The 17,822-nt window shown below is 38.6% G+C and overlaps 1 protein-coding gene across 2 annotated transcripts in view; it reads right to left on the reverse strand.

The window, feature by feature from the left end:
- The window catches only part of GAB1 (GRB2 associated binding protein 1), a 124,531-nt gene that overhangs the window by 23,672 nt on the left and 83,037 nt on the right, over positions 1-17,822 (reverse strand). For both annotated transcript variants that reach the window (XM_021679364.1, XM_021679363.1), the window contains exons 3-6: positions 12,295-12,520; positions 7,701-8,302; positions 6,388-6,473; positions 5,895-6,198 (exon numbers count right to left, since the gene is read on the reverse strand). In XM_021679364.1, the coding sequence (XP_021535039.1) occupies positions 5,895-6,198; positions 6,388-6,473; positions 7,701-8,302; positions 12,295-12,520 (1,218 nt within the window). The remainder of the gene's footprint in view (positions 1-5,894; positions 6,199-6,387; positions 6,474-7,700; positions 8,303-12,294; positions 12,521-17,822) is intronic.

Raw genomic sequence — 17,822 nt, forward strand, 5'->3', positions numbered from 1 at the left:
CAAGGCTTTAAGAACCCTGGATTTGGAAAACCGAGCAAAGCACTCTCTGAGGAAGATGCTGAAAAAAATGTGACTTTTGTAACGTTTTACATTAGAGAATACACTTTTTTTTCCTAGCATATCCTTAAATTTTAGCATGAGCTTTCTAGGGGCCAATCTGATTATGTTACTTGTCTGCATAAAACCCTTTAATGGTGTACTCAGAATAAAGCCCAAACTCATTAGCATGGACTGTAACACCCTCAGGATCAGGCACCTGCAAGGCATTTGGCATTTCTTCCTCCATTCATACTTTGCTCCCCTCCTCCCTCCCTATCTAATTCCCTCCCTCCCACTCACAACCCAGCCAGTCCCATCTGCCCTCTTTTAAAGGATCTGGGTATACTGTTTATTCTGACTAAAAGATCTTCTGCCATCCCCCCCTCCTCTACCATCATTTAATTGCCATTCACCCTCTCAGACTTTCCTCAGGGGAGCTTAGATAACAGTGCCAAAAGCTTACCTCAACCACAGCCCCTTCCACGCCAATTATGATAATGTGTTTACTTTTCTACATCCTCCACTAGACAGTGAACTTCTTCAGGGAAGCCACCTTTTCTTCCTGTGTTTGCAGACCCAAGGCCTAGCAAAGGTTATATCCTATAATTGGTAGGCATTTAAATCTATGTTGATGAACTGCTGTTCTCTTAAAGCTGGTAGTGTTTAATCTGATCAATATCATAATTTTTTGTTGGTCTTTTAAGTAGGAAAAAAACAGCAACTGAATGTTGTTTAAGAAGTTGATCAACCCAAATACGGTCAAAGCAGTCACATGAGGTCATGTTTCAAACAAGCAGATGCAATCTTTTTTGCAAAGTCCATACACTATCAAGTATTATTTTCAGAGGTACTGCTTACATAAATTCAACACAAAGTGGAAAATTTATTTTCTGTTTTACTACAGGTTTAACTCAGCCTAAATTATTTACTCTTCCACAGTTTTATAGATTATACTATTTCCATTAGATATCTCAAAAATCAAGAAAGAAGAAAGATAATTCACAACATTATTATCCTCTGGTAATGCCAAAAACTAATCCAGGTAACTTTTACACTTGTTTTAATGGTTTGACTGTATGAAGAAGAATGTAATAATGATACTTATATATTGGAAGGTAAACACTATTTAGGAGAAACAATCTGCATGTAAAGGCTATGCTATAAAAATGCACTTCATTCTTTTTTTTTAAGTTTTTATTTATTTAAGTAATCTCCACACCCAACATGGGGCTTGAGATCAAGAGTCACAAGCTCTTCTGACTAAGCCAGCCAGGCACCCTAAAAATGTACTCCATTTGTATTTCCTTTAAACTGTAACACCAAACCAAAATTAATTCAAACTTAACACTTGTTTATTAAAATCTAGTTATATTTCCTAGTGTCATTCATCTCCCAAACATTTATTATAGTATAAAAGAAAAAGCATGTTAATTTAAAAAAATAGAAATAAAAAGCATGCTAATTTTTAATCACATTCAAAAACTTCAGACGATCTCTTGAAAAAACATCTAGAGCAAATATGTCAACTGTGTCAAAAAGACCCATCTAGGGAAGCTCATCCGGACTGGTCTTTTGGATGCTCCCTACACTGAAGTGAAGATGCATACCTGAAGATACTTTAATCCGACTAATGTACAAAAATACCAGAAGTAAACTTGCACTGCTTTTTCAAAATCAATACAATAACTAATGGTCAGAACTACTGCAGAAAGCCATGGTTGGACAAAGCCAAACAAAACAAAGTATAAAGATAGTGTCTGAGGCTCAAATGGCTGCCACATCATGTTAGGAGACTGGATGGGGGTAGGGGGCCTAGATCAGCACAGTGGTTAAATACAGTAGATTCAGGTAATGACTTACTTTAAGAGAAGCCACTATAGACAGCTTACAGAAGTTTCCAAAACTTTATGAACTTGCTTTTCAATTAAAATGTAACTTTCAGTTGAAACAATCAAAACATAATTTTTCCTGCTTTTACAATGACTCCTTTGCTTTCCTATATTTAGTACAATATATGTAAATTATGCTTTTCTCCTCTATTAATATACACAAAACTTGGTTTGTAACAAATCCTACCGTGACAGAAATAGTAGGGGTGAAAATATAGCTACCATAAGTTGGGTGATGGGCAAAAGGGTCCATGAAAATACATTAAACGTAAGTGTTTAGAACATCTATGCGTTTCTGAAGCTTCAGTTACTCAGAAGTATTCGAAAAACTTATCTGTACTACTAATTACAGCAGCTGACATCTATAAATGGGGGTATAAACAAGATGAGAATGTCACTCATTTATTGTAGACTCTTCCAAAGAAGACAATCACAGAAATCGGTTACACTGGGTACTGAACTAGTTATATGGGGCCCTGAAACTAATCAAGCCATATTTGATAGAATCAGGTTTGCTAATTATGAGGTACAGTTAATAAGAGATACTGGAATAGACTGAGTCATGTATCTGATGTCACAAAATCTGAAAGTAAAACAGACTCATCTGATGCTATGCATGTGAAGAATTTCATGACCAAATAAGACATTTGTTTTACAGTTTAAGTTTTTATTTTTATTTATTTTAAAGATATATTTATTTATTTTAGCAAGAGAGAGTGAGCGAGCATGTGGGGCAGAGCTGGTGGTAGTGGAGGGGCAGAGGGAGAGGGAGAGAGAATCCCAGGCAGACTCCATGCTGAGTGTGGAACCAGACATGGGGCTCGATCCCACGCTCCTGAGATCATGACCCGAGCCAAAATCAAGAGTCGGATACTTAATCGACTGAGCCACCCAGGTGCCCCTACAATTTAAGTTTTTAAATATAAACTGCTCCAAGGTCTGAATTTGGGTTTTCAATGTGTTTTTCTTGAATAGTTATAACTTCCTAAAGTGAGTTGATAAAGTTTGCTAAGTTAGTCTCTCATGCTTTCTCTTTTGTATCATATTCATTTAAAAAGTAAAACAGTACTAAAAGAAAAGCAAAACCATTTTTTTATTACTATGATTTTAGTAACCTCCCCTGTTTTGCTAAACCTAGTCTCCTTGATTTTGCCAAAAACAATGTATTTTATTCCGGGTGCTTTCTCAGTTCATTTTGTACCTAAGCATAGATACCAAATAAACCACCTGGACAGCTCAGGATTGTCTCTCAACAGTTCACTTAATTTTTTAAAAGCCTGAACACAACCTCCAGAAGTAACCAAGAACCTACTTTGTTCTGTTCTACTGTAAAGTCATTTTAGGTTGGTTTAGAGAACTAGGGCAACTAACCGCTACCATACTAGAATATATAGTACTTTCACTATATATACATAGGGAGGTATAATTATACATATATGTAATATAAATGATATATAGTACACATGCCATATTATTATGATATATACATAAGATGATATATATCATAATATGAGGTACATGAGCTCTGTCAGACCTAGAGAATACTAAAAGCATATCATTATGATCTTAAAACTTTTCTAACATATAAATAGGGATCTTTTCTGATTCGTCATTATGCTTACCAGGTGTAATCACTAACTGAAATATACCGGGAATTTTCGAATTGTGTTCTGCAGAGCCTGAGGAAAGGAAGGGGCAGGCAGAGAAGTATAGTAGGTAGGACTAGGCGCTTTGTACAATACCACCTAACCTATACCACCTCTACATTTATGTAGGACTTCCAGATAAAAAACTTACATTTGGGGTTAAAAAGTAGAGATCTGATGGGGCACCTGGGTGGCTCAGCTGGTTAAGCGTCATGATCTAACGGGTCATGAGATCGAGCCCTGCATGGGGCTCTGCGCTCAGGGGGGAATCTGCTTGAAGACTCTCTTCCTCTGCCCCTCCCCCTATTCGTGCTCACATGCTCGTTCCCTCTCCAAAATAAATAAATAAATCTTAAAAAAAAAAAAAGTAGAGATTTGCTGCTCACACAAAGTAATAAGAACCAGTTTAGCATTAAAAATGAGTATTTCAATATTTCGAAGAGTTCATGACACTTGGACCTTAATCCTTCAGCAACCTGTGAACTCAATTATAAATCTATGCATGTTCAAACATACTTTTGCATTTTGTATGCAAAGAAAATGACTAATAATGCCTAAATAGATTTAAAGACAAATGAGGACAAAGAGAAGCAAAAGGAAAAGTTGTCAAATAAAAAGCCTGTGATGCTCACACCCTTTCTAAGATAACCACCCCTGATTATAGCCCTGCTGCTGGGGCTGTGTGGGTGGCCGTGGGTGTTACTCATGACTATCCTTCTAGCTGTCAGACCAAAGGTGGGCAGCTGACCAGTGGCAGCCAATCTACGGGCTGGCCTACAATCCATCCTACGGCCTGGTGTGAAAAGACAAATAAGAGAAATCAAATTCTCTGTGACCACTCTACAGTGAGTGAACAATGATGGAGGCGGCAGATGCAGAAGCTGCGCGCATGTAAAAAGGAGCCAGGAGGCAGAAGTGAGGCCACAAAGGGGCGTTGTAGGCCACAGCTCCTGAAAGGCAGAAACCAAGTAGAGGATCCAGGGCAGGAAAACAAGAAAAGAAGGAAAGAATGTGAGACAGAACAAAGCAGATACAAAGACTTCCCACAGGACAGAAATGCAGACAGCAGGACAAAGTGACGGTCCCCTGAGAGTGCTTCTGTTCCCAGTAACTTTTCTCATTTCAGCACAGGACCGGCCTTACTTCCTTACTTAAAAGCAAAACAAAACAAAACTCATTTTCTTCAGATACTCTGAGTGAGTCTCAGACTCTGTTTCCCACAACTGGAACTTAATCAGAAAAATAGTAATGATCTAAAAACCCAGGTTAATGAGAAATTTACACAGATATTACATGCCCTTAAAAAGCTGTGTACAGCACAGGAGACTTCAAATGTGCTGAATTCCCCAGAAACGGTGCCAACTCATCACACAGCCAATATACTAACTTATTTGGTTGTCAAGATTAAATCACACTAACAGCATGCTGTAACACAGCTAGATGTCTGGGTTTTAACCACTCAAACCCCAAATTTAAAAACCTGGGTATGTATTACCAGTTTGGAGTTTCTTTTATACTGAATTCTTATCAAACCATGCTACCCTAGAATTCAGTGTTACTTATGAAGGCCAGTATGAAAGAACAGACTAGAAGCATTTATACCCCAGCAAAGGCAGAATCATTTTTAAAGAAGCTGTTATACGGACAGACTGGAAAGACTGTACAAGCAGCCTCACTGTTCTTAAAGAATTACGTCAAATGCACTAATAACCTCTAGTCTGAGTTGATATTATATTATATACTCTGGAGAAGAGGTTACAAACCAACAGCCAAAGACCACAGCTAGCCTGTAGAAGGGTGTGGTCTGTCTGCGGTGTTTTTTGGTTTTTGTTTTTAAATTACACTAGCTGATCAAATTCAAAAATCAGAAGATAATACATGTAAGAGATGAAATTTCTGGCTTCTCTTGACACATCAGATGATTTGCCCATATGGGCCCACGTTATTTTCACACAAGTGAACAAAGGATTATAGCCAACGAGCAGTTAGTTACTCCATTTAGAATGGGCAAGTGCATTCCAGTTTTTCATTTTCTCCTGTTGCTTGCCAAACCTTGTGAGTAATTTTTAGTTTGTAACCTCTGCTCTAGAGACAGGAGACAGAAACCTCACCCGGGCATCAACATATAACAATTATTAATCTACAAATAGCAGTATCACACTTAAAACAAGTTGATAACTAAGGTAATATGAAATACTTCAGAATTTCTAGTCCCAATAGCATTTGGGACTTCATGACAGTTAAGTGCAGCTCTAAGCTGGCAGATCTAAACTGGTACCCCCCCTGCCCCAACCCTTTCACTATGCCATGCTCTCCTTACCTTTTCTGTCAGGCTTGAGGTTCCTATCCACGGGGGGTGGTTCACAGTCTGCAACAGGAACTGGCCTTCGGGGAGGGGTCTTTGGGCTGGACCGGAAGCCCATATGAGCAGGAGGAGGAACTTGCATTCCAAATGAAGAAAAATCAAATGTTCCCGGAGTCATTGGCACATAATTTGCTTCCTGAACTGGTTCCGTAAAACTGCTGGAATGTTGTCGTGGAGGAGAATTGGGATTCATTGGGACGTAATTTTCATCCAGTTCTTCACTTGATACGCTTCCCACTGTCAATATATTTTTGATTTTCTAAAACACACACACATTTCTTTTAATAAACAGAAACTATTAGCAAACAGGGAAACACAACTGTAAGTCACACCTATTCATACGGAGCTGAGGGGACTTGTATTTCGTGATCTCATTTAGTCTCAGGGCACTGTGTGTGAAGATCCTGAGTGAAACACACTTGATGACGCCAAGGTCAATTATACTTACAAAGTGGTTATGGAAGCCTTCAAGTGAACTAGATCTGTCACTTGGAAATGTTCGTGGAATATCATAGCAGTCTTGAGAACTAGCATCTAAAACAGAAAACAAACGATCAGCATTTCTTCCCACCTTTGCCAGTTCTCAGAATGGTCTGTTCTCTCTCTTTACACACCTGTGTGCAGGTATGCGTGCACACACACAGGTTTTTTAAAAAGATGCTCACAGAATAATATCCCGAATGGGCACATTAAATCACTAGAAAATGCAGACACTCACTAATATGCTGACCAGTACCAGCATTTGATTACGACAATGAATGAATGTCTAAGCCCAGGATGAGATGGGTTATTTAAAGACGGAGAAAAGAAATACTTTTCTTTTCTCAGCTTCTGCACCACCTTGGTCCTAACTTATATCTCAGTAACCTTTAATCAGATTACAGAGCCACTTCATAAAGAGAATCAGAAATTGGTAGTGAATGGCTAAAGTCAAGTCTCCCTATTATTACTCTTCGTGATGCATTAAATCTTTATTTTCTTTAGGACAGGTAAGTAACTCTACCACAACATACAGAAACGTTAGCACACGGTTTTTAGGGTATGGACATCTTAAACTCCAGCCTTCTGTTTCTAGGACTTTAAGAACCTCAGAGTGTAACCCAGACTGAATCTTTCTCCTCTCAAGGTCTGTAACTTTTGGCAGGCTCTGGGACATGGTGTAGGACTAAGTGAAGTGGCCAGGGTAAGGGGAGAGAAGATTCCGAGCTTTAGAGATAAATAAAACCAAACAAAAGTGGAATGGCACGACTGGAACAGAGTTTACTAGTTAGACACAATGTATAAACTGCTTATCGAGGAAGGAAGGAAACGGAGCCCAGCAGATGGGACACAGAAGCAGCCATAACGGCACACAAATACAGGAAAGGGATGACTCGGAGAGGCTTTGTGGCTGGTCCATTTCCTGCTCCTCTGCCCCAGTAGAGAGTCCACCCACCCAGGATACATGGAAAGCAGGAAAGAGGGGTGCACACTTCCTGAGGCAGGAACGTATTACTAAGGCCATACTTCTCCAGGGGTGAAAAACTCCAAGTCTCTCTCCCTGCCAGCAGAACATGCACTCAGGTACACGCTGCATGCACAAACACCCTTCCAACGGTCTACTGAGACCCTGATATCTTCGCTACATGAGTGGGTAACTGCAGAGCTGAAGAAAAAAAGGACTATCATTTAACATCACACGATGCTGCAAAGAACAAATATTCAGATGAACATATTTTCTATCATTAACCTCTAGCACAGTAGAAGCCAGTTAGAGCTGACCTTTTCGCAATTTGTTCAAATCCACAGTGGAAATGGTATTACTACGTGATGGTGGCATCCCTGCTGTAGGGACACAGTAACTATTGTCAGTATCTGAGGCCGTGCGTGTGATACTGCACGTTTCCACAGGAGATCGGTCATGAGCTGGATGTGGTTTCGGTGGCCGAGGTGGAGGAATATCTGGAATAGTGTCTAGCTTTGACGTCTGTCCCAAAGTTCCTTCTGGAAATGTTCGTGGAATCTGATAAGTATTACCAGGTGTTGGAGGAATGTCATAACTAATAGATACATGCCTCATTTGAGTCTCTACACTTGATGTCCCAGATGGGGTATTAAAAACATAGAGATCTCCATCTGCCTCAGTACTCGATGGAGACACCTTTGGTAAAACATCGTGAGAGTAACTCCTGGGCAGGTTATAAAGGCTGGAGTCTACAGAACCAGATGCAGCACGAGACGGTGGAGAGTCATACATCATTTGCTGCTGAAAAAAGCCATTCACTCCGTGTTTGTTCTGGGAGGAAGCAGGATTTTTATGAGAAGGGACGTTATCATTGCAGTCTGTTTCAGAAGAGGTGGATTTTGCAGAATCAGCGTGTGTTCTAAATAAAAATTGTTAATGACAAAAAATAAAACATGGTGAAGACATAAGACTACATTTTAATAAATATATTTATAGCTTAGCAATCAAAATACATGGCTTTTTTTCATTTGATTTTTTGTGCGATCCGTAAGATTTAAAGCATGAATGTTTCTTAGTCTTTATGATTATACACCAGACAACAAAGCCACCACCACAAAACCACCAAAAGCGTTCTCCCTAATGCCTGTCCTGTATCGGCCCACACCCCCAACTCCACCTATTAAATCCACACATAAAACCATGATCCCTGAGGCACTGGAATTAGAAAGATACAAAATTCTGAGAAAGGTAAATGATTAAGGCATAGACACAAGGAAAAGCATTTCCTCTGAAGAGCATGCAGAAACCTCGTGCCAACACTTATCAACTTGGTCCACTGCTCTTTATTTAGCCTACCTCTGGCAACTGTTGTTCTGTAAGACTAACAGTCTAATGATTACCTGGTATTGCATAAATTCAATGTGACCTACAAGGAGGTGGCAACTTGAAAGGTTTTGTGTATCTTTCTTTCTACTCATTTTCTTTAACAAACACTTAGCCAATACTGTAAAGATGATCAAAATACAACCCACAGAGTTGGCCAATTCCAAAAAATAATTAACCTTGAGAACTCTCATTAGAGTATATTTAATGTTTTGGGTACATTTCTAGTTTCTGCCTTTTGCGGTAACACAAAATTTGGGTAGAAGCCAAAATGAAGCTAACAATACTAGCACCCTGCATGCACTTCCTTAATGGTTAACAAGATAACTACTGCGAATGTTGTCCGAAGTCCTGTAGGAACTTGAACTTAATCTTCAGAAAAATAACTTCTGATAGTCTTTTTAAGGTCTGATCTTCCCTGATTTCTTAATAATGCCTGGCACTATGTATCCCATTTATTCATTCAAACTCTCCACCTCTGGTATCACAGAGCTCATACTGCAACATCCTCATTTCCCTTCTCCCTCACTGATTATTCCCTTCTTTCACTGACTGGTTCCTTCTTCCTGTGTCTCTACCTTGGAACAGCCAAGAGAAGTCAGTCTTCTAATGCTTTACCACACACACCATTTAAAAATCCTCCTTTCTTATAACTTCACCTTCCACTGAATGTTAACAACTCTGATCTTCTCAATCGAACTCTAAGTCCCGTATTTTCAAACCATTCAAATATATTTCTACTTGGTTATCCTGGTGTTACCTTGCTTGTGTGTACCAAACCAAACTCAACTTACTTCTGATTGTCCTTTCTGACTTGCCATTAAAAGAAATGTCTTCATCCAGAATCTCGAGGCTCAAAACGCTATCAGCTTTGATTCATTCTCTTTGCTCTCCACCACCGAGGCACCAAGTTCTTCTTCTAACCAAGTGACTATTCCCCTTCTCTATTCCCACTGTCACCACCTCATGTTCAGATCTGGGTCTCTGCTATGATTCACACTACTAAACCCTCCTAAGAAGTCCTAGCGGACTTCTTTCCTCCAGTCTCTCCTTTTTCCAATGAACCCAAGGGACCATACTGCTATACTGCTGTAAGGTCAGTATTTTCAGAACATGGTTTTCATATCCCTCATCTACTTGGAGAAAATCCTTTTAAGGGTCCCAACAGGCTGTGGGAACTACAAAAAGCCCACAGACAACTCCACTTGGTACTGAGGCTACCATCGCTGGCTCCATCTGGCATGCCCTATCTTATGTCCTACTCTCCCCCAGTGGAACCTCTACTATGGGCAAGCTCTCCTCCTCATTAGCTTCCTCCCATCCCTCACTCTTACCTTGCCTTTCCTTAAAAAAATTTTTATGCAGATTGCAAAGGACAGGGTCCTTTTCTCTCACCAACCAGTGTAGTTCAAATCGTACTCCTCCTTTGAAGCATTTCACCCTCCATTTTAAAAATACTTGCACTGTCGCTTCTAAGAATTTCTAATGCACCTACACATATTCTAAAATTTGCACTTCACTGAATTAAGAAAAGTGAGTTAAGAAAAGCTAGAAGTACAATGAGTAATAAGTTCCCTGCCCTTGACTGGCTTATAGTTTAGTGAAGAATAAATTAAAATATCAAGCTATTTCCAATTCTGTGATAAAACACAGATTAGGAGGCCCAACCAGGATGCTAAGAAAACCCAGACAGGCATTTAGTCCAGCCTGGGAGTTTGGGAGAATGTTTTCTAGACGAGTACATGCCTGAGCTGAGTCCTGCAGGATGAATAAGAGTTTGCAAGGCAATTCTCCTGACTTCATCTACAAACACTTAACGTTTTTGCATGTTCTGACTTCTTCAAAAGCTTCACTTATAAACTCTGAAGGGACTGTATCTGAGGCGGCTGTATCTTATGTAATTAGTCTGTACCTTCACAGCACCTAGCAGAAGAGTGGGCACACAGTGGGTACTTCATAAATATTTGTCAATTAACTGTCACTTCTGCAAAATATAGATACAAAATATGTCTGAGCAAGGACTCTGAGCATAATTTCTACTACAACAGGAAAGCTGTAATACCAATGAGATCAATGAAAGATACCATATAAAAAGAAAATGCCCTGAAAACTGCCACTTAGCTGCTGGCTTTAAAAAAGTTGATATTGAAAAATAATTCTGAACCTCCATAAAATAAAATCTTAGTTAGTAGCACAGGTAACAAAGTTGCGAATGTGTAATTTTAAATACTCACAGCAAACAAGCAAAATCAAGTTAGAATTTGATATTAACTAGTGTTGATTTATAAAAAGATTTCTTTTTGCTCTTACAGGTAAAATCCCATTACAACAAATATGCGGAAACCCAACTTTGGAATGTTTGTATTCCAATACCTCAGGGAATAATTCACAGCAACTAAACTGTGGTTCTTGACAAATTCTGTATAAAAATTGAACAAGCACTCTGTATGATCTTAGCCCGGCAACAGTCACTTTCTCCATGAAAACAACAACTTTTTTGTTATAAAATAAAATAATGCTTAATATCCAATCATTCTGTTTAAAAAATATCTTTCATATCTACTATGCAATTCATTCCCACTTTTATATATTGCAAATCAAGATGTAAATATCCCCAACATCACTAGTTGCCACACTGCTGTTAATGGTAGAAACGGGCTCCCCGATCTTTATTTTCTGGCTGCAATTCTCACTGTTACCTCAGGCCTTCCAATTACTCAACAGCAAATGACAAGAATGATCAAATTAAAATATCATATAACTTAGAAGGAAAAGAAGGGAGCAGGAATGGAGATGGTGGGGAAACCAAGCATTTGGGAAAGGCTTTATGATACCTTTGGGCAAGCACTAAAATCCACATGCTTCTTTCTACTTAAAAATGTATAAAGTCAGAGTAAGCTCTGCTTCACTGCTAGGTACGACGATTGGAAAGTTTTAGTTTTTAGCAATATATTTGATTTCATCAAATTTCACTAAAACCCAATTTGTATATCCCATAATATTTGCTATATTGGGATTTTACCTGAATAATTTCTCACACAGATCCAAAGCAACCACAACACACTCACTGCAATGGAATCGTTTTGCTTTCAAAATCTTCTAGTAGTAGGTATTCCTCTCCTTCTTCAGAAACAAAAGATGACCCTTGGCTGGTTTACAATCACATAAGAAATGGAGCAAGATCACCATTTATAAATCAGTGAAATCTGTTAAGCAAGTAATACTGTGAGTCTGTAACAAAGACTATGAAACAGGAGACAGATTTCCAAAAGAGCCTTGTAGGTACAAGTCTTCTTTGCCTAGATAGTTGAGAACATGTTTCTCCCATAAATTTCCTGAATATCAGAAATGTTAGAGGAATATACCATGAAATATAATAAGCCTAAAATAGAAATCTATATAGTTGGGTTTCTTTTAAGCCTTCGAATCAGAATTGAAAAAGTTTAAAGGTAAGATTTCTAAATGTACACACACACACACACACACACACACACACACACACACCCCCCACACAAATTTGTGGTTTACCTGGTGGGTTCAGGCTTCTTGCTTTGACAGTTGATTAGCAAGAGGTAGTCTTGAGGATCCTCCTGGATGCCAAGGGTTTCTAGGTGTGGTGGTAGGTTAATTAGCTGATATGGAGGAGGTGCAACAGCGGAGGATGAATCCACCTGGGTGGATGGTGGTGCTGTATTTACAGCTAAAGGTAAATCAACCGGCGCTTGTATGGAGCTGCCAGGTGGCTTCACAGGATCTGCAACACCAAAATGTAACTATAATCGTCTATCCCATTCTAAGAATTTTTTCTTAAATAAAGCTACTTCAAAGTTTGGAGATAAACTGTTTAAACACACAAAAGCATGATAAGCCATGACAATGTCAATTAAAACAAATACTACCTAAATAGCAAGATTTATACAGGAAATAATTGGCTCTTGTCAAAGAGATGTGAAGAGTAGGGCTCTTTCTTCCAGAGGCTTTCTAACCATAAAGCCATGGTTAACTTTGTCTTAAACAGTCTTTAGTTTTGAGGCTACTGGCAATGACGATGTTCTACAATCTTACTTAGCACAAGAGATAGATTTTTTTCCACGATAAAAAATATAGTCGGGGAACCTGGGTGGCTCAGTCAGTTAAGCGTCTCTTGATTTCAGCTCAGGTCATGATCTCAGCGTCCTGGAATTGAGCCCTGTGTTGGGCTCTGCGCTCAGCAGGGGGTCTGCTTGAGGATTCTGTCTCTCCCTCTGCCCCTTCCCATCGCTCTCACGGGCACTCTCTCTCTAACAAATAAATAAATTTTTAAAACAAAACAAAACAAAAAACCAAGCCAAGCCAACTTTCCAAGGAGGCCCATCTTGTTATGTGGCGTCTACAGGCGCAAGCATCACCTCTTTGTCTCATCTTTATTTTGCTGTTCATTCTTTTCTTTCTACTTCCTCAGCAAACTAAGGAGAAATAGTTCTAATTGTGGGATTCATGTTCAGGGAAAGAGCTTTTTTTTAAGTCATCTCCTCTTCCCTCAGCTCATAGCCTCAAGTGCCATTTACTGGATTTCCGTAATATTTTCATGCAAAAGGGGACAGCAAGTAAAGGAATAATTTATTAAGCACTTAACAATGTTCTGAAAAGACATATGAAACTACCTAAATTGTTTAGAGCGAAGTAATTTGAAAACAAGTTGAAAACCGAGAGAGAAAATCCCACTGTAATCACTGACACAACCAAGTAAATTTTGAAGAGCCCGGAAGAAAAATTCTCTGTTGGTCTGGTTAGGAATATAAGACTATACATCCAGAAAAAGATAAATGCTCATATATGAATAAACAAATTTGTTTACTGTCTATGTTAGAACAGAAAAGCCTGGGTTGAAACTGAGATTTTTATAACAAAACATTCCCTAAAAGACAATAAAAAGTGGTAAAGGACTTAATATGTTCTATCAAATAAAATCAAATGCAGGTCATCTGGCCTGTTAGATTACCAGGGAGGAGCTACATGTCAGCTCTAGCTTCTCTAGGTACTACAGAGTAAGTCCATATGCTTTTGATAATGTCTTCATTTATTCAACTTTAATATTTGTATATGCACCCCAGCTAAATTTATGTAGTTTGTATTTTATGACTCTTCTTCCTAGGCAAAGAAGCTCATATCATAATTGTTAAGCTTGAATAATAACGTATTAGTATGGCTAAATATAAGTTTATCTTTATTTGTGGTTCCCCAAAACAAACAAAAAGGATCAGAACTCCTATGCGATAGTTTGCCCTACATGTTGTAGATGCTCAAAAGGGTTTCATTCACCCAGCGCAAACTCACTGAGCACTTTCTCTATGTCCTGTTGGAAGAGGCCAGGGGCACTCCCAAATCGTCAAGACCCATTCAACTGAATGTGCAGTTTGGAATTTGCTCCTTAAGAAATATGTGAGTCCTACTAGATGCTAATTATGTTTAAAGACTTCTTTCAGTTGGAAAGTTTGGCCTGAGTAAATAGAAGTTGAGCTAATTTCTAACATTTTTATCAGTTATGCTGCATGCAATGTCAAGTCTTCACACAAGCTCATCTAATAAAATCTAACACTTAATGCCAGGAGTTTATTAGTTAATTCTTTCTCATTTATGAAAGGTGAGAAAAGAAAAATATTTTTGGGGGGGACATTTATACGACATAATGCCATAATTTCAGTGGGAACTCATAAATATCTCATTATGTCTAACAGATGATTATAAATAGTATATATAACATACTCTATGAAATAATGTTTTACTGTTTTGAACTAATTACAAATCTAAAAGATTTATTTAAGGGGATATAAAGGCCCTAGATTAACCAGTGACTCAGTAAATCCTTGTGGCTTGTTAAACTTAATAGAACTATGAAAAATATTTAACTTTTAAAGAAAAGCTTTCGGAAAAACATACACAACATTGAAGAGAAATAAAAGAGCAGAGTGGTCAGAAAGCACTTATTGTATCCTACAGGCTGTATTCACAAATATATTTTACATATTTCTCCTTTTTGTACTGTAGAGGTGGGGTAAAATTGTACGATCCCATTCAATTTTTAGTTTTGGCCAAAATAAAATGAAACTCAACACTGGAAATACATCACTACATAAAACAGTATGAGAATTCTAATTTTCCAGTGTAACTCCTAAAGTAAGTTTTCCAGGTGGCTGTTTTTATAGATACACTTTTCCTTTGAATGTTTTTTTATTTTAAATTTGATAGCTATACACTAAATTAACTGAGTGAGTCATCTTAGGTAGGAAAAGAATCACCCAGCCAGGTGATCACATTTGTCTGACTTGTTTTATTAACACAATGGGACCATCTCATTTTTAAACTTCCATTTCTCCCACCTGTGAATGACTAAAGTTTTTTTTTTTACCCTCTTTATAGATGGAAGATCCTCTCAATTTCTGGAAAAAAGAAAAAAAAGACAGGGATTCAAAGGTTCCTTTTTTTTTTTTTGGTCTTTGTTAGTGTTTTCTTGAAATTAAAATAGATATGTTATACAATATGCGTTATTTTTAAAATCCTTTTGTTCTTCACTATTTCTGGTATCTGGAGCTCATTCCCTAGGAATACAGATGAATTTAATTGCACTTAACATTGAGAGAGTGCTTTATCAATGAATATATTTTACAATTTATTATTCTATTTTGTGACTCATAGACATTAATGCCATTTCTACTTTCGTGCTATTACATGTCCTTACACAGTGAAGGCAGTGGTGAGGAGCTTCATATATATTTTTAAATTTTAGTTAACATACAGTGCAATATTGGTTTCTGGAGTAGAATTCAGTGATTCATCATATACATACAACAATAAGTGCCCTCTTTAACATCTACCACCCATCTAGCCCACCCCCAACCAACCTCCGCCCATCACCCCTCAGTTTGTTTTCTATCTTTAAGAGTCTCTTATGGTTTGTTTCCCTCTCTCCCTTTCCATATGATCATCTGTTTTGAGTGAGATCATATGGTATTTGTCTTTCTCTGCCTGACTTATTTCACTTAGTATAATATACTCTTAAGAGCTCCATCCAAAAATGTATAATATCTCGATCACAATATGGGAAGGCTTACATCTACTTCTAAGAGGCAAGAACTAGAGAGAATTTCCATTATGTTCACAAGCAAGCTCACCAAAGAAAAGACCTTCACACAGCCATGAAAAGCAAGCCCAATCATTCCAAACAACATGGCATACAAAGGACTTTAAGAGGGAAGGGATGGGGCGCCTGGGTGGCTCAGTCGTTAAGCGAAGCGTCTGCCTTCGACTCATGTCATGACCCAGGGTCCTCGGATCGAGTCCCACATCGGGCTCCCTGCTCCGCGGGAAGCCTGCTTCTCCCTCTCCCACTCCCCCTGCTTGTGTTCCTGCTCTCGCTATCAATCTGTCAAATAAATAAATAAAATCTTTAAAAAAAAAAAAAAAAGGAGGGAAGGGATGGGGCGCCTGGGTGGCTCAGGTCATGGTCCCAAGGTCCTGGGATGGAGCCCCGCTTTGGGCTCCCCGCTCGGCGGGAAGCCTGCTTCTCTCTCTCCCACTCCCCCTGCTTGTGTTCCCTCTCTCGCTGTGTCTCTCTCTGTCAAATAAGTAAATAAATAAAATCTTTAAAAATAAATAAAAAAGAGGGAAGGGAACACTGCTCTACCACTTTGGCTGAGATAATGCCCTGCCTTCAAAGTTTTAGTCTTTGGGATTATTTTACTCATACTCCTATTTCTCAGCTCTGCATATTTTTTTTTTTTTAAAGATTTTATTTATTTATTTTTTAGAGAGCGAGCGAGAGAGAAACAGCATGAGAGGGGAGAGGGTCAGAGGGAGAAGCAGGCTCCCCGCTGAGCCAGGAGCCCGATGTGGGACTTGATCCCAGGACCCTGGGATCATGACCTGAGCCGAAGGCAGACGCTTAACCATCTGAGCCACCCAGGCGCCCCTCAGCTCTGCATATTTTAATGCAAGCATTGCAGTGTGTCTAAATATGCCTTAATATAAAATTTCTGGTCAAAGTTAACCAACTGGTGTGAAAAAAGAAACTTCTATTTCACTTTATAAAGGCATGTGATTTGCCTCATTCTACCGGAGGAGTAGTTGAGCAGCCACATTTGTTGCTTTCTGCCTCACCTAGGTTTCTAACTTACTGCTGCTCTAAGTAATGCTGGTATCAACTTTCTGAGAACCAAATATCAGTTTAGGGTTTGCTTATGTGTGTAAAATTATTCTCTGTCTCTTAATTCAAAAGGCATAAAGAGTATAATTAGCATCCATTAAAGGCTTAATGAGTTGCTAAAGCAAATTCTTAAGTGAATTTTACTAAGAAAGCTAATAAGTACTGGTAAAGTAAGCCTTAACCAGCATTCAGTGAAGATCTTGTGGTCTACAAGATCCCTAGCTTAATGCACAGTTTTATCCTGTTTGGAACCATAATGCCCTGGTGTTAGTGTCCCACACACGAGTTGGGGTGCCCAGATAATGCCTCTAAACATTCAAAATAATACATCTACACACACACACACACACACACACACACACATACATACGTATACAAACACACACATACCAAAAGGTATAAGAGCTTAAGCCCAGGGAAGCAATTCTACTCTTTCTCCTTGGTAAGGAGAATATTTCAAAGTTAATGTGACAGGTTCTCTGATTTTATAACTACTGCCATACTCTATCTACCATGTGGTAATAAAACTGAGTTGTTGCTCATATCCTTGTCAGGAGACCATGAGATCCTTGTCTCTCGAGATGGGCTACATTTGCTGATAGGATATTTTTGGGTTTCTACTACAAAAATTTTACCTTTACGTTCATAATTAAAGGTAAATAGGTCAGGGTTATTCTGTTTCTATTGATTACTAATTTACCTGGGTCTGTTGTAGAATTTCTTTTTTGTCAGGAGAAGCATTTTGATTGGATGTATGTCTAATTAACTCAGCAAATAAGACTCTACCCACAAAGAGTATCATTATCATTGAGGCTCAAGTAACCATCTTCTCATTTCTGAACACACCACTTTTCATAGAAGAACATTTTGTTAA

Source organism: Neomonachus schauinslandi, chromosome 2 (genome assembly GCF_002201575.2).
Source record: "Neomonachus schauinslandi chromosome 2, ASM220157v2, whole genome shotgun sequence".
In the NCBI taxonomy this organism is placed as follows: Eukaryota; Metazoa; Chordata; class Mammalia; order Carnivora; family Phocidae; genus Neomonachus; species Neomonachus schauinslandi.